Raw genomic sequence first — 22,443 nt, forward strand, 5'->3', positions numbered from 1 at the left:
AACACTGGCTAAAAATACAGGAATATAAATAAATATCCAGCCAAGTTTCCGCCAAGCATACGGTTCAATTCAGTTCCGCTTGCCATTGTACAGTTTAAACAGTCTGTCAGCTAGAGTTGTGAAGGTGTACCTCTACTCTCATCAGCAATGCCATATTTAGATATTAGTAATCATTACACATGTATCTTTATTGATTTTTAAAAAGAGGAATTTATTTAAGTTATTTTATTTTGGATGTTCTCTCATCCATACACTGTCGAAATTATCTACACAACACGATCAAACATATCCATACACTTCTATTAATATTGTGTTAAAGGTCAATTAGCTAAGTTTCCCCTCATCCAGATGCTTTGTGGCCATCGAAAGGTTAAAATCGCCTGCTTTTTTTCCATTCAAAAAAACTGTTTTGATGTGTTTAGAATCCTTGTCCTGTAGGAACACTTAATTGTGTCAAAGTGTCAGCCATAATTGCTGATTTAAGGGTAATTATGTGCCGTGCACCAGTTAAAGACTAGCAGTAAAACAGGCTCAGAGGACACTACCATCGCTCTGCTTGATAATTGCTACAGTGGTCTTAGGTTTAAAAGCCTCGCCTTGACTCCTCCATCTAATAAACATCTTGTCATTGTGGCCAAGAAGCTTAGAGTTTGTCTCGTCTGACCATAGACATAAAAAAAAACAAATTAAAGGGGAAGTCAAGCCTTTTTTGTTTTTTAGACAATAATATGTTGTATGTAGCCCCCTAGTCTAAATATAGTATTCTGGTTGATATTGCGTTAGTGGAATATGAGTTAAGCAGCAAAATCCAGCCATTTTTATCCATCTCAGGGGGCGGCCATTTTGCCACTTGCGCTAGACTGAAGATGACATCAATGTTGCTCAGGTCTCAGGTAACAACCAATCACAACGCAGCTACAGAAAGCAGGTGAGCTGTGATTGGTCGTTGCCTGAGCCTGAGCAACATTGATGTCATCTTCAGTTGACGGCAAGTGGCAAAATGGCTGCCCCCTGAGATGGATAAAAATGGCTGGATTTTGCTTCATAACTCATATTCCACAAATGTAATGTAATGTCATGTCATGTTTAGACTAGTGAGGTGACATAGAACACATTATTGTCAAGAAATGCTTAAGTTTGACTTCCACTTTAAACGTAGGTGGCCAAAACATGCCTAATTAAAATTAAACCGCACTAATAAACCACCAAAGGGAACCAGAACTGCATAGAGTTAAAGTTAATTTTGTCCATTATGCGTGTAGGTAAACATCTACCAAAATACAGTGGACATACAGTTTTGTAAATAGTGTGATATCATAGCAGTGCAACAATAATGTACACAAAACCAAAATCAATTAAAAAATAAAATAAAATAACTGAGGATCCATAACCTTTGGTGTTCTGATTTTTTTTTACCCAACCAATCAGAATGTAGCTTCAAGTGGCCAAAAAGTGGTTTTTACACAACTCGGTTGTTTTGGTTACTCTAGATAATAAAAATGCCAACCAATGTAGCGTTACTTACTTGCTGATGTACTCCCCGGTTAGCACTTTAGCGCAGGCCTTACACTTGAAGCAGCCGAGATGCCACTGTTTGTCTAATGCGAGCAGAGCCTGGCCATTCATAATATCTCGACCGCATCCTGCACAATCTAAAGAAACAAAAGATGCATTCACTGAGAAAGGCATTGTCAACTTTGCATACACATGAAACTAAATGAAAGTAAGAGTGGACTGATTTAATTCCCGCGTCAACGATTTAAGAATAAGACCGTGAACAGCAAGAAGGAGTGCACGCAAAGCTGCCTCTTTCTATCACGAACGGCGCTTTCTCCGTCACTTTAAAAAATTACATATTGTAGAAGCATGCAGATGCTCAAAACAGTGGGAGAGGCTGGCTTGAGTAATGAACAGCAATCCGCAGTCATCTCTTGTTTAATGAATAGAGGATGAAAGCGAGGCAGAGCCAGCTGCAACCACGGGGGACCGTAAGGCATAACGGGGTTGCGGCGATGACGTGAGGAGAATAAGCATGTCTTATTCATAGGTGACCTTGTCTGAAAGCTCTTCAAATGCCAGCAGAGAGACCGCTGGGGGTGAGAGCAATGGCAGGGGAGAGGAAGAGAAGAGGAAAATAAGATTTTTTTTTTTAGAGGGCGAGGGATCAGGGGTTGCAAAGTCCCCTTTTTTAACTGCTAGGAAAAAAATGCCGGCTTAATTTAGAAAGGCATTTAGTTGTGAAGAGAACAAACTCCCTAGATGAAAAACCTTCATCTTCGAGTCTGTTCATGAATATACAGTACAATCGATGGTCACAATATTAACTATAGCTGAGAGTCAAATGCAAATAAAGTATATAAACAATTACTTTCAAACCTTACTCTCCATTTTATTTCATCTGTAACATTGACACAAATGTCAAAAACGGTATTCCCCAGTTGAAGACTTGATAAACATGTTGACAGAAGCCATACTTATTGTTCCTGGCACATTCATGTGGGTGTGGGGGGGCAATGACTACAACCTTACACCTGTGTTTGGAGATGGCTAGGGCTGATGTTATAGGGGTATTGTCGTTTTGGACTTTTGGCTAAGATTGATAAGTGGGCCTGTCATGCCCCGCAAAAATTGGACTGTTAAAATTTCAGGGTTACATTTTTTTAGCTTTGACTTTAACTCCTGAAGTGTAATTTTAACATTTTCAGAGTTAAAAATGGTATCCAGGGTGGATGTTGACTAATTGGGATCCACCTTTGCACGTGCTCTTCTCCAGTTTGAGAGAGACGAGTCAGCGGCATTTTCCTCCTCTTCGCTTATCACTCGGAAACACTGACATTCAAACAAAAGAGTTTGGGCCCGTAAAGTCATTTTGACTGCACAACAAAAACTGGAATGTTCAAGTTTGGTATTTTCAACTCTGACTGTGTGAGTCAGTCTTGGGGTTGATTGGTGACGAGTAACTGTGAACATATGCGCAAATATTTTATCACTACATGCAAGTGTAGTATTAAAAAAAATCAACACTGACTAGTGTTGATTAGTGTTAAATTTCAAGTACCATCAGAGGTGTTTTAACTCCATCTCTATACACTTTCAAAAATGTTGTCGAACTATATTTACCAGTATAGACACTTTTGAAGTGTTAAATTTAACTCTGTAGGGTGTTGAATTAACGCTGACAATGTTGCTGTGTACTTCTTCGGCTCTGGGTGTATCTATAAGTTCTGGTTTCTTGACTCTGAGTCCTAATGCTGCAGGCTATCCAAGCTTTGCATGATCAGCAGAACGGTTTCTTTGCACCAGTAAGAGGCATGCGGCATTATCCTGCCACAACACATCAGCAAACACTGGGAACCAATTATTAGTGTCAGTTGGACTCACCAGTAGTTGCTGAGCCAGTGTTGGCGGGCAGTTACACCACTTAAAATTTCGGATTTTCAATTTGTTAGGCTATGGAGGTGGGGGGTCTATACAATGAATTAATTTGTTACTATATGTCCCTTTGAGAAATACTGTACTTACAGCATTTGAATAACAGATTAGTCATTAGTCAATGTCTTTTCGATTGTGACTGTGGTTTGCTGTGGTATTTAACTTTACTGCATCAGACTAAGAGTTGATTTTTCTACACAATTCTCAAGGCTCGAAATAAGTGGTTTCACATTTGCAATTTGCGAGGCAAACATTTGTGTCACATCAAAACACTATAAATAGCAAAACTGAGAATCAACCGCCTGTGGTCCCAAAACGCGCCAGTCGGAGGGCGAGGTTTGAGTAACTTGGTGCTACTTAGGCCGCGCCGGCTGACTACAAGTAGCACACCTGAGGATAATAATTCAATTCAAAGTTTGTGGGAGTGATTATTGATCACAAGTTGTGTTGAAAGCCGCAGATAGAATACACAAAACGTAAATGAGCTAAATCAGTGGCTGTTCTTTATAAAGTTAAGGATTTCCTAAATAATAAAGATCTTGCCTCACATGTCACATCTTGCTGAAGTTTGAGCTAATGTTTATATAAAAACAAATATATACCCAATTATTACATTACAGAAAAAAGCGATTTAAATAATTAATAATGTCAGCTACAACTAATTAATTATTTACAGGATCTGGTCATTTAAAATTTATAGATATCGTGTATTTAAAGACACTGGAAAATTTTTTTTCGTGTAGTGAACAATAGCTTACCTGTTTGTATTCATAATTTCTTTAAATTAAAACTATAATTTAAGGTGTTTATTTATGTTTGAAACATGCAAAGTGAGGATCAACATGAAGATGTAAAATTGTGGAATGGACTTAATGATGCGTTGAAGCTATTGACTTTTCTTTCGGGTTCTAAGAAAATTTTCTTAAATGTAAAATAATTCATTGATAAAAATGCAAAACATTTAGGGGATGTTTGTGTTCTTTTCTGTACTATGAATGAAGCCAAAATAAGCCCTTCATTCATAGTACAGAAATATCACAGAGTAAAAGACAATGCCTTCGTATCGATGCATTAACCTTAGTGAAAAACTACTTACTGCTGGCGCCCAGGATGTCTTTCGGTCCTGGAGACATGGGTTCAACACAGTACTGACACAGGCAGTCCTTCCCGTTGAAGGTCACCCTGTCTCCGGCAGGAAACGGCCGTCTGGAAGGAGGACGACATCAATAATTAGTGTAGTATCAGCAAAAATTGAGCCGAGACCCCACAGTTAAAGTTTATTGAGCATGGTCAGAATAGACGATGAGTATACTGACAAAAATGGTACTTCCTGGCACCTTGTAATATTATTTAAAAGGAAAAGATCACACTAACCATCAGATGAATTCACATACTATTCTACACATTACAATCCCACATATGATCAAATTTGAAGCTTACTTGCAAACGGTGCAAACAAAGCAGGCAGGGTGATAGGTCTTGCCAAGCGCAGTGACCACTTCCCCCTCCACAAAGTCCCCGCATCCATTGCAGCGAGTACCGTGCATGCGTTGGTAGTCCACTGTGCACAGATAATCGCCATTCTTCATGAAGAAGCCGCCCTGGGCCAGGTCACATCCGCACGCTGAAAAAGAGCACACGCGGTGTCATGGGCCGTTTACTGCTCACTCAGCACAAGGCAAGAAGCAGCCAGCGTGCTCTGCTGTCAAGACTTGCTAGTGCGATATTATTACTAATATCATTTCAAATTCTGCGTTCTATCTAGACACATGATGCTAACCATTTTCCAAAGACAGAGTGGGCTACCAACTGATTTGAATGCTAATGGCATTTTTACTGTTTGAATGAAGCATTCAATGCCATAATTGTACAATTGTTCAGCTCAGGAAACCCCCTTGATCGGCCCCAGAAGATAACTTGTCTTTGAATAATTCACACCGCTTTTAATTCCGTCTATTCAATTATGACCTTGTGACTTCTACAAACAGGACTGCAGAACAATAAAACCGAATTAATGAAAGAACATTCGGGGGATTGGTATCCAAGCAACAAATGATCTGGGTTACTTATAAAAATATAGTATTGATGACTTTATTTAAAAATAGACAGATGACCCTTGACGAACACAAATGTAAATGATATAAATGGATCGACCCAACATCCTGTGAACTTTAAATGCTATGATAAGATCTTATGGTATGGTATACATTAGGGGTGTGAATTGCCTAGTACCTGGCGATTTGATTCGTAACACGATTCATAGGTCACGATTCGATTCGATTAATCTATAAATTGATTATTGCGATTTTTATAAATTAAAAAAAACTCAAATTTTGAAAATACTCATCAGTAAACTTGTACATGTACACTGTAACATTTGTATTTAAATTAAAATTAACTTTTACATTTATTTATTTATCTGAAAATTCAGGCTTATAACTGAGCTGCATTTAACAAACAGGTTGCAGTCTGTTTCATGTCTGAACAGCACCGAAATAAAATATTAAGGCTTAATATTCCATTAATATAACATTCTTCCATGCTTAATGTGACGTTTTGTTGAATATTCCCATCAAAAATTGATGTTTAAAAATCGATTCGGCCGCATGTCGAATCGATTCGAGAATTGCGTGCTGTAATATCGAGATATATTGCTAAATCGATTTTTTCTAACACCCCTAGTATACATGTAACACATGCTTCTCACTAGTACTATTGTACGTAATGTGTGAGGTCATCTGAATCCGAGTTGCATGCCTGCATTTGTGATATCAGGTCCTCACATAAAATATAAATATAAGCAGAGTCTAAATTGAATTACCCCTTGAGATATTAATAAATATGTATATTTGTAAAAATCGATACAGAATACTTTAAGGACATGATGGTGTGCCTCGCAGTTCCCGCACCACAGCATGCGGCTTGTGAATCAAAATGCGTTTGGAAATGCCACAGAAAGGGGGCAAAATATTTGGATGTTTGAGATAACTTGCTCTAATCATTGTTATGCAATGAGCCAGGCTAAATCCTGTGGATGAATGGCAGCGAGTGAGGGAAAGGCTAAGATTTAATTGCATTAGAGCTCAGGGATGACGAGATTAACTAGTAAGATAACTGATTTGAGAGCAACCCCGCAATTGAGATTTGGCGGCCTTTTTAATGGTGACCACCATCTTGTATGAGAAGTTATGACATGATTGGATAAATGTTTTTAAATAGTTAAAACAGGTCATCACCTTATTTACAAGTACCATAATAAAGGGGAATTATTAATTGTTCTATCTACCTACATGTTTATACTGTAGCTGCTTAAGGATGTCTGTGTCTGTCTGCAAATGTATAGCAACACACTAAATTGATTACACTAATCAACTGACAGTACAATTTGAGAAACGGAAGCTCTTGCGGTTGAGTACTAACACATACGTCCCCACTAAAGCATATCCACTTGCTGAGGACAGAAAAAGGGTACTAATCTCAGCCTTTGCTTATATTTAGAGCTCGTCATTCTAGGTACTTGTTGATAGCTGTAACAGTGTCACAGATTAACCGCCAAAGGTTTCACTACGACAAGTTGAGCCTTTAAGAAGGAGACGGTTAGGCCAGCCGAGGGCACCGAAGTGGCAAACATGCCAGAAATTCATCACTAATAGGGTTAAACGCTGAAGTCAGGCTGGAGTGAAGATGAACCGCATCAATTTAAGTCAGGGTTAAGTTACAATTCTCACGCCTCACTATGCAATAATGTCGGATCATGTAGTCATGTCATAAAACAAAAAACTAATAATAATAATAACAAACAAACAAACAAACATACAAAAGTTAGGCAGCAAAATCCAGCCGTTTTTATGCATTTCAGGGGGCGGCCATTTTGCCACTTACTGTCGACTGAAGATGACATCAATGTTGCGCAGGGCTCAGGCAACGACCAATCACAGCTCACCTGTTTTCTGAAGCTGTGCTTGTAAATAAGGTTTACCGTTTTAACTATTTTAAAAAAATGTATGCAATCATGTCATATCTTTTCATACAAAATGATGGATCACCATAAAAAAAAAGGCCACCAAATGGCAAAATGGCAGCCCCCTGAGATGAATAAAAACGGCTGGATCTTGCTTCATAACTCATATTCCACAAATGTAATATTAATCAGAATGTCATGTTTAGACTAGTGCTGTCAAAGTTAGCATTAATCAATAATCATGTAATAACGCAGATTAATCACACTATTAATTCTGACCGCAGATGATCCTTTAGCTGACAGCGGATGGTTAAGTTAAAGGTAGCACAGGTTGTGTTTGAGCAATAAACATAACTACATGCATTAAAGTAAACAGAGGTGGCAAATCTAGGTCCAGAAAGTAAAAACCCTGTAACAATTTGGCTATAGCCCCTGATTCTATCTAGCTAGGTAAAGGAGCACCATGGGAGCTAGCTAGGGAGCACCTGGGGCTAAAGCCAAACTGTGGCAGGGTTTTTACTTTCTCAACTTGGATTTGCCACCTCTGAAAGTAAAGCATTTAATAAATTTTTGTGTATGACATTCAGAATATTTGTTCATGTCAAAATACTGGGGTCATTTTTTTCATTTTAAATTATGCAAGTAATTAACTGATTAGAAAAAGAGGAGGAAGAATGTGAGCAGTGAATCAAAAAAAATGTTGAAGACATCCTCATAACATTAAATGTCAAAAGAATTAACACATAGCAGGTGCTCTTCAAATTTGGCGGGCAATTTTTTTTTAATAAAAAACATTTTTAATTACGTGATTAATCATGATTCATCAAAATTCTAAGATGTGATTAATTTGATTTAAAAATGTAATCGTTTGACAGCTCTAGTTTAGACTAGTGAGGTCACATATAATATATTATTGTCAAGAAATGTTTACGGTTGACTTCCACTTTAATGCTTCTCCATCAATTTTACACCACACAATCAAACACATAACTACTCAGCACCTTTTGTAATCGTTTTTCACTAATAGGCACAATAAGGACAATCATATTGTATGAAACACATTTGTGTTTCACAGGGAAGGATGCACGCAGTGAAAAGAAGCAGGAGTCCTATTATTGGAGGGTCAAATTAGCAATGCATTGAAAAATATTGTACCTTCGCTGCCAATTTTTTCACAACTCCCACGTCTTTGTCCTTTATTCAGTAAGAATGGCTCAGCTAAACTTGTATTTTAGAATAGAAAGATAGGCCAAATGAAAAAAAAAAAGTGGCGAAACACCCCATAATTCACCCTCGATATAAATAGCTACTGTCACATTGCGTTTCTAGTAAATTGACATATCAGAGGCATAACTGGAGAGATGTGATTTATTCGCCTTTGCCTTTCACATAGCAGTCGCTGATGCGGGATGTTTCTATGCACGTTCACGCAGCTGATGCGGTTTGTGCTATTTAACATAATTTCATACATGGCAACGTCATTGTGACAGTGACAAATATTTTCAATACAAAAGGGGCTTGTACAGTGAGGCTTGGTTTTAAACGTGACACTCTGGCTGTTACTGCTGGCATTACTCTGCTGACGCAAATGTCAATTGTATTGCATGTTTCATCATTTATCACTAATATAACGTTCAAGCATATCAAAAAATGTATGCTGCTGTAAAAAAAAGAAGAAAAGCATGCAAAATTGCACACAAAAAAATCTACGAAACAGCGAGACCGCGAAAGATGAGGGAACACTGTATTATGTAAAATTGAAACATATGTACAGAAAAAAAAAACACAAGTGTAATTGATTCTATTATACATATTTAATGTACAGTATGTAAATGAGGCCTTGAGGTTTGTGCGTGTGTTTGCGTATTCCGCAGTGTGTTACTGTACCTTTACAGGTGAAGCACTTTAGGTGAAAGTGTTTGTTTTGCACCCGCAGCACCTCGCCCTTGCATGGCTGCCTGCACTTATAGCACTGGATCAGGGGCTTCTCTGTGGAGTGGTGGTGCGTATCCTGCGCATGAGCCACTGCAAAGAGAAGACACATTAGCATGACTAATGGGTTCGAAATGATGACGATGACTCATCACAGTTGCTCGGTGCGAGTGTCTGCATTCTCATTGCTCTTCTTTTACTCATTGTTGTTCTAAGCACATACTGTACAGTGGATAGAAACAGTTAAGATGTCAGGTTCCTGTGTTATAAAAAAGAAAAAGGGAAAACAAAAGAAAAAACGACCATAACATCTTTCAAAACTTTTTTCCACCATTAATTTTAACCATTGTCCAATATAACACAAAATTTTTTTTGTAGTTACACAACACTAAAATTTCACAATTTTGACCATAATTTGACTATTCATGACCAACACCATACCTAAAGTGACTGAGCATAGCTGAATTGGGGCCTTAGTCAAGATGGAGAGAATTATGAACAGTTCCAAATATCAGAACCTTCAGGCTTCTCCTAGAAAGCAAAACATTGTCAGGGATCGTCTACTACAACATCTTAACTTTATTTGGGCTTGTCAGCGGGATTTTAAGTGGTGACAGGTGATTTCACTGCTATTTTCCAGGAGTTTGAACAATATTGCTTAATTCTGAATACAGCCACATCTCCAGTTGTAAAAACGTATGCACACTATTCTCCTCTCAAAAAGATACAGTTACAAGTACAGTTTCCCCCCTCCCAATTCAGTTGTAAAGGTTATTAGATACTTTTTTTTTTTAATGCAATAAATAAAAATGTTAAATTATTTATCTCGGTCTAATTTTTCCCCATCATAAAAAACTGTACGTGAACAGGGGTGTGTAGACTTTTCATTTCCACAGAATGTTCTATATGCTCCTCACACATTGATTGATTGAACGTATAGTGCCTTAAACCAACTGCTGTGAGCCTGTTGCAAGAAAACAATTGGCAGGTCAGCACAGCCCAGACCCCCTACACAGACGGCCGAATCCACTAGAATGCGCTGCGTCCCCCCCCAACAGTGCCAAAAATTGCTCCACATCTGCACCCGCAGCTTGCTCCCTGTTAAGGATATTGCTCGAATGATATACCAGAGCAAACACGCGCACAATGTTTGACAGTTGGGAGCAAATTTGCACCTGATTTATCACACATGGCAATGGATTTGCGCCAAGAACACGGCAGTTTAGTAACAGTTGCGAGAAAAATGAGATTGCCACAAAGCGGGCTTAGGTGCAAAAGCGTGGAGAGGACAACGACACAACGCTATTCATTCACTTAATGTCCTTAAAATAAAATGTATTGGTCACGGGAAAATTATCGCAAAAAAGGAAGGCAGGGTCAAAGGTTAATGATAGAATGACTCTTAGAGAACTTTTAACTCTAAACCAGATTTAAAAAAATAATGTCAGTTAATTCTTTTTTCCCTAATGGCACTTGAAGTGTTTGGTTTGGTTGCTGGACGGAGTGTCAAATATTTGACCGAGAGCAGATCCTGGCACTCAGTTCAGATAAGAACAAAACTGGCTTCCTGTGAAGATAGCAAGTGGATGAATGACTGAAAGAAACAGAATGTTCACGAACATTTCTTATCGTAGACAGTTGAAAAAGACAAACGATATTGGCTTTAACAAACTAACACCACATGGTTTCTCTTGGAATGTTGTGGATGTAACCGTATGCTAAAAATCAGTTTGGTAGGTATCATGAGTTTAATTTCACAGTTCTGTTCACAACCGTTACAAATAGGGCAACAAAATGCAAATCAAACTTCTTATTATACGACATGATACATCCTTTATTAGTTAAAAGCTCAAAAGCTTTTATAATTTTGTTTTGTGTGTAAGTGTAACATCAATAGTTTGTTTTCTTTTTCAGAACTAGAGGGTACAACAGCAATATAGCCTGAACAGAGAGAATGATGATGCTATAAAAACACTAGCAATGACATTTGTTATTGCCTTTATTGCTCCTGGGAGAGGCTGTTAAATGCCGCTGGATGTTGTCTTTATTGCGCTATTTTTTGGCTAGCCATATTATCTGTTAGCCAGAAGCTGAGCTGCACTGTATTAGCATACAGGATACACATGCGACTAGAGCGCGATGCAGTTACCATTCTTGTCCCTTAATTAATATGTTCTGAGTCGGAATTTAGTTTGATTCATCCTCAGGGGAAAATACAAACAGAATAGCAACCCTACAAAGCTTCCTTGTTGTGAAGAAAATGGCAAAAACGTGATAGATAGGCATGGATGGAAAGAAAGAAGGTAGATACAAAAGGGGCGTGTGCGCCACTTTGTTTGATGCAATAACACTCAGCAGGACAATGAGTCATCTCTGGATGAACCAGACAGTGAAGTCTCAGCAGCTCGGAGTGTGACATTGCACCTCCAAACAAAACCGCAGGCCATCTGGGTTACTGAGCACTGCAAAAACACAGGCTAAGCCTTTTTATCCTTCACCAGATTGTAACTGAAAGTTCAGTAAATACTAGAATTTCTTTTTTTTTATATCTACAGCTTGCCTTAAGAAGCATTTGTGTTTATTCTACAAAAAGAGACTGGGAATGCAATTACATCATTCACATACTGCCATACTTAGTACAGCAGTGGCAACCTAAAACATGGAAACGCCATTGCTAACATTATAAAATTGCAAGATTCCTAGCACAAAACTCAGTTTTGGATGACAAATATTCTGCTGAATTTTTCCGTGTTAATGCAGCCTGCTCGCTCCATTTTAAATGATTGTGCTCCCGCAGCAAAGTGTACTCAAAGGCGGAGACGCTGTGACAGAATAAAGCTCAGACAAGCGTGCTACACCACACGTTATTAAAATTTAAAAACACAAAAAGGGCTTCAACTAAAAACAGTTGGGACACGTTTGAGTTTTGATACAAACTCTATTATTAACATCTTTACTTGCAGCACAGTTAAACTAAATTTACATGAAAGCTTTTGCAATCTGGTCTCGTGACAGCAGCTTTACTGTTTGTTATATAACATTATAAATAAGTATGAATATGTTACATGTAGCAAACTCAGCACAGAGCAACTCATTTAACATTATTTGTGCACACATTTGTGTATCTTGGTTGGAGTTGTTGGCTTTGCTGACTTTGTGGTCTGTCCTGCCTCTTCACAGAGAGATCACGTGACTGATATGAGCCTAAACACACAATGGACGCACACGCACACACAACCATGGTGCTGAGAAAGCAGAAACCATGAGCAGAGCATCCTGAAGCATGGTGAAGAGGCATTAGGGGCGGGGTTTCCCTCCTCACCCTTAAAACCCTTCTACCCTTCGCTCATAAAAGCATGGCGGTGTCGGCAATAACAAAAGGATGACGGTCTGAGGGGAAATGAGGAAAGCCCCTGAGGGCCGATTCTCCTGCAACACGAGCTCATACCGTGTCGGTAAATTACACATTGACAGTGATAGTGTTGTAATTTACAACTTTAAACTCATCAGATTGCACAATCATAGTAGCAGGTTGGGAATTCACCAGGGAAAAGCGAATTCAGACGAGAGGGAAGCGCTGATAAAATATTAATTTGCTCATTGCCTTTGCTACTGTAAGATATACAGTACACTGTCTCCAGCGCAGACACACAACATCCCCAAAGGAGTGTGTGAATGTTGGTAAGAAAGCAGACAAAGACGCTGCATCCAACACAATGGGGACCAAGATGTGAGTGTTATCTCATCCACTAATGGATAGATAGCCCTTGACCTTATTTTCTAAATGCATTCTGTGTGAGACCTTCACAAAGGAGGGGACAATGAGGAAGGTGCGACATCTGGGATGGGTCAAAGATAAAGTCAACGCATGGCTCAGGAGGTGGTGTAGACACAACAAAGGTCCAAGGACAATGTTAGCCAATTCATAAAATAGAGAACTAAATGTGAACCATATGATAGCGGTGTCCATAGTCCGTGGCATATTCTAAAAAAAATAAAAAATAAAGGGGGGGGGGGGGGTTCTAGCAGCAAAACATTAAAAAGGAGCATTAGCGCCTGAACCAGAAAAATAAAAGTACTGTAGTACTATTTTCTTTGTTGCCTATAAAACAAAGCTGAAAAGTGTTTCCCCTACTGATTAGCATTGCCACGTGAGATGCGGATTTAGGACACAAAAACAGACAAGACACAGAAGTTGGGAAACAGAGAGTCATTATTAGGGGTGGGAATCTTTGAATGTCTCACGATTCAATTCGATTCCGATTTTTGGGTGCCCGATTCGATTCTAAATCGATTAAGCCCGATTTTTGATTCAAAATGATTTGATTGACAAAGATTTTTGCTTCAATTGATAGATGTTCAAGGAATCGTAATGATTTACTCCAGTCTGACTCGCTAATGCTAATTAGTGCTCTACTCGCGGCACTGTTATCACTCAAAAGAACGGCTCCACGCTGATTTATTTTTATTTTTATTGGAAAAACTTGATCGTGACTTTTTCCTTCTACTCTAATGTGACTACAACTTAACAGTGTATCAGACAGCGTGGAACCACACGGCCCCTAAGTGGCCAAATTGGGTACATGAACAGCGCTCCTAATAAAGGCACACACAAACAAAGGGAAGACAGTATAAAATACTTTAAATAAAATAAATTTTGGGGCATTTAAAATCGATTTTGAATTGTACTAAATGAGAATTGCGATTCTTATGAGAATTGATTTTTTGGCACACCCCTAGTCTTTATATACAAAAATACAAAGCAACAACAAAGAGAAGGGCTGAATTCAGATGGCCTCGAAGAAAACACTTGTCACTCAGTTACTCCCGCCAAGACAAAATAATAAGAGTGACTAGACAAACTAAAAGTGGCAAATACAGGACCCGAGCAACTGCATAGCAACTGACAACATCATCATCATTAGGGACATAGCAACGGCATAGCATCTACAAGGGTTATCACAAAGGACTACAACAACTGCATAGCAACTGACAACATTAACATCATAACAAAACAATGACCGACCCCATGACCCAACTCAAAAACAGTCACATATGACCCAATGACCCAACCCCAAAAAATAGTCATATTAACAATAATACGCCTTTATGGATTTATTCATTATTTATTGATAGAATTAAGGAGGGGAAGGGGATGCCCAATCTTGCAATCAGCAACGAAAAACCACAACAAAATAAAACAACCTGCTTCATTGGATCTGCAGTTAAAAATGTCATATATTTCTTGGCTCATAACCCAAAGTGAAAGCTATGTAAAGTATATCGGTTTGTGTAATAACTTCTAACTAACAAAGAAACAGCAATGAAAAGAGAAGAACATCCTTTGCAGAAGTAAGGAACTGTACCACAGTATCTGTTTCCCTAATGACGCCACAGGGCACCTCCCCTGGAGACCTCGTCTAGGAATTCCTAACAATCTGTTGTGTTTGGAAGCTAATTTACGTTTGGTAGGTCAGGGAAAGTAACAAGACTGTATTAACCAAAATTGTGGTGGATGCCAAAAAACAACATGTTGCTAGGAAAGCAAAGAATCCTAGAAGTGCACAAAGTATAATATCTACGCAATGAATGAAAACATTGGTAGAAAATCACATCAATCATACTCAAGGTTTAGAGCTCAGTCATCATAGCACCGTGGCATAGTCTGACCATTTTCACATCCCTTTTTGGACACATCAACTCTTGCAACCTTTCTAGAGGATAAAAATTCCATAGACTCATTGGTCAAGTTCCTACTGACAAGTGTGCTCTAAAGCCAAATACCTTGGCTTTGGATCACCTGAGCTGGGAATATTGGATTTCCTCTCAGCAAGCGTCTCCAACCTGCACTGTGCATCAGCAGGAAGTTAAACAAATATGCGATGCGATATCCAGTTTTCGGGAAGGAATGACTTGCATTTAGAGTATCTTCACAACAAAAAGTTAACCTTTGGACAAACCCTCTGACGTTTTAAGAATGTAGCCATAGCGGGTTTCACCAAGGGAAAAAATATCTTCTTTTTTTTTTTGAGCATCTCCAGGTTTATTCAGATTTAGGACATCTGAATTCATAGCTCTAGTTTTGTGTGATTGAGATAGACTGCTATTGCGTGACTCCCCTGCTTTTACACAGACCGTAAATATTACCACAGTAATGATAACTCACTTATTGTGTGACCTTATTGCTGTCACTTACATTATTCTGTTTACGCGATATCTGTATTTAATTTATAACCACGCCAAAAAAGAACACATACAAATGAACTGCATGAAATTTATAGCTAAAATAATACATTATGTACTGTACATAGTATTTGGTCAATAGTTCTATCTAGTATCAGTTTTTTTTTAAAGATATTCTTGCCTCTCTTGCGGTTACCTCCAGTACTTTCCTCATATTTACAGTCTGTGAGGGCCTATAATGACAGCATTAAATCCCAATGGATGGTCAGATGTACGTGTCTTCCTATGGGGGAGGGTGTGCAGAGCTCTTTATCACCGAACCATAACAAGGAGCTCTTAACCCTCACCGCCATGAATATGTATGGCTGCTAACCCGCCTCTCTGCCCCGCTACCAGCACCCCAGACAAAGGACTTCAAACACATGCGTAAAATGTGTGTGTGTGTGGGGGGGGGGGGGGGGGGGAGACCATATCAGTCTCCACCAGACCCCCCAAACTACTCCTCAGGGACCTTGGATTGGAATGCTAAGCGTTTGTTGTGCAGCAAGTACCATACAACTTGCTGATAAACACTTTGAGGGACTTCCAGTTCACTGGCCCTATTTGTAACGAGACAATGGTTGGTTCTTGAACCATAGAACCACTGCGCGTGTATACGTGGAAGTGATCAAAACGATTAGCTTTTGAATTAGAATCACAGTCCATTATATCTCCACACTCCACCGTCTTATTTCCTGTGACAATATGACCAAGAACGGATGTTTGTTGACGAGCACAATGTATGATATTCTCGTCTCAGTCTTGTTATTTTAACTTGGTCAATGACTTTCACTTCCTGGCTGGCCACTAATCTCATCTGTATATTCTGGTCCAGTGTGCCAGCTGTACAAACATTGTCAATGGGACAACGTGTGGGCGAGAGTGTGGCATGCTACATGTTGGACAAAGGGGTTAGCGATGCTAGCAGAACGTAGACACTGGCAATGTTAATAGATAAGTGTTACGTTGCAAACGGTTACGCGACACATGAGTTCAAATTTAGCTCATCAGCTGAGGGAATTCGGGGAAATTCCCTCGCCATCAGAATCAGAAAAAATAAGTATTCATTTTGTATGTACTAAATGGATAAGAAATGAACCAGATAGTATTACAATTGCACGCAAATGAGGGTAAGAAGGATTCCACAGCGTCGCCACGGCATTGATGAATTACTAACTATTTAGAGGCTTTGCTTTGCACTGAAAACACCACAACCACCTGCACACAGTCAGAAAATGCTCACGCTGCAATCTCTATTATGTTGTGATTCATCGTTCACACTCACGACATACAGTGTAATTCAGATAGGCAGCTATGCATCAGCTGAGGTCAGAGCGCACCTGGCCTCAGAAGATCTGCATGATAATATTGTTGAAATTAGGGTACTTTCGCAAAAAAAAAAAAAGGAGAAAAAAAAGGGCTCTGGATGTGGATGACGAACCCAGGCAAGAATCCTTCTTTTGACAGATCCCAAGAATCCACAGTCGAAGTAGCAGTTCCAATCCGTGGAAAACTTACAGAGGCTTTGTGGTGTATGAACATGTGGCTTCCAGAACGTTTGGTTGTTCTGCCAGTACGGGTCTTGGTGGCAAAGGCTGTTATTTTGTGGCCAATTGAGTCCACATAAAAAAAACAATTTCAGGGCTGGACGCAGTCTCTGGCCAGTAGAGCGCAGTCAGATAAATAAACAAAACTACACACACACACACACGGGTCAAGAAATGAGTAATCACTTTTTTTTTGGTTTAAGGAAATATTTTTTTCTGACGAAAACTCCCAGAAATATCACATTACTCCCACACTGTAAACAAAACCGTCTACACAAGCTAAAAGCTCAATGTAGAAAATGTGTTTTCCTAAAACACAACAAATGGACTTTATGACATTACTTTAGACTATTAAACGGGAAGTCAACAACAACAAAAAATCTTTACATTGTCTTCTATATGCCTCCACTAGTCTAAACACGGCGCATTAGACAACATTGCAAAATCATATTTTCATTTCCTTCTAAGCCAATACAAAAAATGTCTTCACAATAATACGTTGTATGTACCCTCACTTGACAAAACACGGCATTCTGATTCATATTGGGCTGTGGAATATGAGTTAAGAAGTAAAATCCACCCGTTTTTATCTATGTCAACGGGCTGCCATTTTGCCACTTGCTGTCGACTGAAAATGATGTCAGTTATTCAGAGCTCAGGTAACAACTCAAACTCAATGCAACAGCGCAGCTTCAAAAAACAGGTAAGCTGTGATTGGCCGTTGCCTGAGCCCTGAGCAACATTGATGTCATCTCGACAGAAAGTGGCCGCCTCCCTGAGATGGATAAAAACGGCTGGATTTTGTGTCATAACTCATATTCCACAAATGTAATAGTAATCAGAATGTCATGTTTAAAGTGAGTGAGGTTCAGGCTCAAGTAAAAAACAATCACAGCACAGCTTCAGAGAACAGATGAGCCGTGATTGGTCACTCCCTGACCCCTGAGCAACTGTGTGATGTCATTTTCAGTCGACAGCAAGTGGCAAAATGGCCGCCACCTAAGATGGATAAAAACGGGAGGATTTTGCTGACGTCAACATCCGGATCTCTATTGGCAGGTCCACGCTGCCGTACATTCTAATTGTAATGGAGTAAAATTGAAAGTTTGCCAGTAATATGAATAGCAAAGTGAAGTTTGAGAATTCTATTCAAGTGCAATAACAAAGTATTTGTACTTAACTACAGTTAAAGACGACAATTTAAGCAACACAGCAGAAGGAAACATTTTCATGTACATGCTTATTATATTGCTGGTTATTTATTAATGATAAAAGCATTGAAACTTTAAGAGTATAGACTGCAGAATTCTACTGATTGATCCCAGTGTACAGGACAGGCAAGTGTTCTCCCGTGTGCTCTTTAATTGAATTCAGAAGGCCCTCTAAATATATTAATTCAAAACTCATGCTAGATGTCAATGCAGTTCTGACCTCTGACTTAAAATTACCCTGTGTGCCCTCTCATACAGAGCATAGTCTATGAAAGCAATGAGATAATTAACACAAGCCGACATTCAGAACCGTCACAGCCTTAGTTGATCATCTCCACTAATGAAAAACTCCAAATTTATTTTTCATGTTGAATGTTTATTAATACACGTCATTTATTTCACTAGCTTGTTGTTTTGCCATCGGACACAAACGTAGGTTTTGTTAACAAATGTTAGCAGTGACATGGATAAAAACGGGAATGTTTGTATTGGCTTGGAAGGAAATGAAAATATAATGTTGCAATGTTGTCTAATGCATCGTTGATCACTTGATTTCACGGAACCATGGACATGCTGACCAGTTTATTCTGACTACAATGAGTTTTTAAAAACACCTGAATCTGTGTTGTAGCAAACCACAGATCCAAATAAATGGACCCAAAATGTTAATTTTATTGAAATATGCTGCATTGTTGACCTTGCTTATGGGCGGAGACAACCACCTTTTCCTTTGAACAGGGCACTATGAATGAGGCCACAGCTGACAACAATGGAGTGTACCTTTTGGATGGTCACCATGGCAACGGCTGCAGACAGAGCATTGGAGGGAGAGGCAAAGAGAGAGAGCTCTGCGCAGTGTGCTTCCCTATATAAGTGTTCCACTTTTTTTTTTCCATTTGATAGTTTTAGCTGCATTGAATGTGAAGTGGTATGTTTTTTAGCCAAACACTGACGTGCCCGTTTTCCCACCATATGGTGTCATGCTCCCTCATAATATGCCAGATGCTTTCTTCCAGCATACATTTACATAAAGCCTGACACTGCCAAACTAAGCATACTCTAACCCGAGCATCGTGCGATAGTACTGGGAGAGGCGCTGCATGCTCAAGTCCTTACAGAGCACATGTTTACACGCCACATGTTTCTTCAAAGTTAAGTTATAAGCAGCCCACAAACCATATCAATATCCCTCTGTCGGAATCATACATCTACCCTCTAAACAGTCAGATCAGACACAGATGTGAGTCAGTCAAATATATAACGGAAAATACATCGTTTCGCAAAGGCGTGTACTCATCTACATCCCCAGTCCACCAAAACGCACATTACCTTTCTCTTTGACCATGACCATTGGAATCCAATAAATCAGCAACAGAGAAGCTTCTAAGTATCCTTCAGTAATGACACATGACCTGCTAGATCCTTTGAAAGTCAAGAAGACGCCAACGAGAGCAAGAGGGGAGGTGCAGGTGCTATGCTCTCGTCCTGAAAACAGCGCAACAGTGAGGGGTTCGCCTCCGACTGCCTGCTTTGCTGCTACATCCCTCTTCTTCTTCTTCTCCTCCGCCTCCTCTGCCCACTCCTCCTCCCTCCACTCCCTCACTCGGTCCCTCTGTTGTGTCAGCCACCTCCTCACTGCAGCAATCTGGTGGCTGCTGCTTCTGTGTGAACTAAACCCGGAATCCCGAATCTCAAAGCAGATTACTTCAATAAAACCTGTAACTTCAAGGTAATATAAAAACATTTTACAAATCATAGGTTAAGAGACAAGAGAGAGACAATAACTATTTTTTAGGAGTTATCTAGTTTACCATTAAGAAACACTTCATATATGCCACTGCTAAGATTTGTCATAAGAAATATTTACGTTTGTGTCTGATGGCAAAACAACAAGCTAGTGAAATAAATGACTTGAATTAATAAACATTCAACATGAAAAATAAATGTGGAGATGTTTTTCATTAGTGTCAAAGTGGAGATTATCAACAAAGGCTGTGAAGGTTCTCAATGTCGGCTTGTGTTAATTATCTCATTGCTTCCACAGACTATGCTCTATGAGAGGGCACAAAGGGTAATTTTAAGTCAGAGGTCAGAACGGCATTGACCTCTAGCATGAGCTTTTAATTAATATATTTAGCGGGCATTCTGAATCCAATTAAAGAGCACACGGGAAAACACTTGCCTGTCCTGTGGCATTATGGGAAAATAGGCTATGTTTATAGCATTTAGCTTACAAAAAACGTGACTCACAAGTACGTTCGAACGTACTCGCGAATACGTATTTAAATACGTTCAAAGATAGTTGCAAATATGTTCGAACGTACTCCCCAGTCAAAAATATTTACTCCACATTGGCAGTTCCACAAGTCTGTAAGGTTGTATACAATTACTTCGACACATTTGCCCAAACCACCTTGCCACTCGTTACTACAAAATGAAATCCGAAGACATTCATTGACGTAATGCCAGAAAAGTGGACAATAAAAAGTGAAAAAAATAGTCCTGCCCAAACATGGCCTGAGATTTAGCCAGCCGGGCTCCTAACATGGGAAATTGAGGTAGCCCGACAATTTTCCAGCTATCCCGACCCTTTGATAAGAAATATGGTCATTCTTTCAAGTTGCATCGTCACGAAACTGAAAATAATGCAGGGTTGTACGTTAAGCCTTTTTGGGTAGTGGACAAAAAACTAATTTTGGTGGCCCTGCCAGGACCATCACTATCCCTGTATATTGCTGGCTTGGTCCAATACCTCACATATCATAATTTGGCCAATTTATAGTCAGTCACACATGTGTGTTATTTTTGACAAATTATTCACCAATAAGATAATTATAATAAGTAATAAAAGAAAATAATAATTCCTATGGTAATAATAAAAGATAAGTGAAAAATATTGTATATTAAAAGTGTTGATTTCATCACATTTATTTAAGAAATGTGTAATGCCAATTTTATTTTCAACTCTGTGTCCAGCCTATATGGACAGCCTGTAGAATACACAATAAAAATATTTTTTTAAACTAAATACATTAATAAACTGAAATAAAAATACATAGTGCCCATAAAAAGTCAAATTCAAACTATGTGATTGTATAAGCTTTTTCAAGGCAAGTGCAAGGAATTAAATTACATTTGATACAACAGTGAGTGCTTCAAGTATATCTAGGAGTACAGTAGCTCACATTTATCTAGAGTTCAACACAACCTGTGGTGTGCCAATTTGACCACCGGGTGGCACACTGGGTGCCATCCACGTAATGACGCACTTCACTGAGACAGCCGAAGAAGAAATTCACGGATGATGAATGGATTTTAGCATCGTGATTAAATATAAATATAAGACTGATTGCTGAGTACTGCATAGATAATCGAACCCAATGTCCGCCACAAGCACAGACCATGACCCCCTCCCAATTTAAAAATATTTTCGGTGATCGAAGGCTTTTATCTGCTGTGATTGGATTGCGACGAAGTTACATGCTATGCTAACGGCCACAGTGAATGCAAGTGAACTCTGTCACTCAAATGGGAAAAGTGGAAGTATGGAAGAGGTCTCGCGATACTAGTCGTGAAATCAAGGTGTTTGAGCAGTGCACCCTAACGATGCTGTCTTCTTTCTATTCAGTCACCAAATGAACGTAGTTTTATAGCGCGTGCTGTCACGAGTCTGTGCGCACTCTTCCAATCGCAATAGGTCGCCATCCGGGCAAATGGTAGCGTAAACTGAGTTCGCCCGACGCGGTTTTTAGTCGCCATTGGTTAGCTGGGGAACGCTAAAGCTCAGCCCTGCCGTACTAAATTTGAAAATGGGGAGATTCTGGGTTGTTTGGTAACTTTTGCTGGGTTTTACTGCTGTCAATCCAGGGGCCAGTCCGATCACCTCTTGGCATGTGTCCCCTCCCCTGTCCTACTCCTTTTCTCTTTCTGCACTGAGAGAAGTTGTGAGTAAGCAGTTACAACGTTTATTCTAAAGTGCTGTGGGTGCATTCAAGTACCTTTTCCCCAAAATATCTTGGCATTGTGTCAATCTCCTAATATTTATGGACATGACTGTATTCGGGCTGTACTGTTCTGTTTATCTAGTATTGCCATTACATTTTTTAGATGCACTACTGTGTATGTAGTGGTTATCTGC

General features: G+C 39.3%; 1 protein-coding gene across 22 annotated transcripts in view; it reads right to left on the reverse strand.

Moving 5' to 3' along the window:
• Positions 1 to 22,443, reverse strand: part of LOC147163862 (actin-binding LIM protein 1-like) — a 48,055-nt gene that overhangs the window by 17,035 nt on the left and 8,577 nt on the right. For 21 of the 22 annotated variants that reach the window (XR_015096816.1, XR_015096819.1, XR_015096815.1 and 18 more), the window contains exons 2-5: positions 9,281 to 9,418; positions 4,873 to 5,056; positions 4,529 to 4,638; positions 1,526 to 1,652 (exon numbers count right to left, since the gene is read on the reverse strand). Coding sequence is in view for 2 of the 22 variants with exons in the window: in XM_086092385.1 (XP_085948511.1) it covers positions 1,526 to 1,652; positions 4,529 to 4,638; positions 4,873 to 5,056; positions 9,281 to 9,418 (559 nt within the window). In the remaining 20 variants the exon portion in view is untranslated. Of the gene's footprint in view, positions 1 to 1,525; positions 1,653 to 4,528; positions 4,639 to 4,872; positions 5,057 to 9,280; positions 9,419 to 19,634; positions 19,914 to 22,443 lie in introns of those variants that run through there. The other variant, XR_015096818.1, reaches the window with a different exon arrangement.

This window comes from Leptonotus elevatus, chromosome 13, assembly GCF_054856555.1.
Source record: "Leptonotus elevatus isolate MCC_2025b chromosome 13, RoL_Lele_1.0, whole genome shotgun sequence".
Taxonomy (NCBI): Eukaryota; Metazoa; Chordata; class Actinopteri; order Syngnathiformes; family Syngnathidae; genus Leptonotus; species Leptonotus elevatus.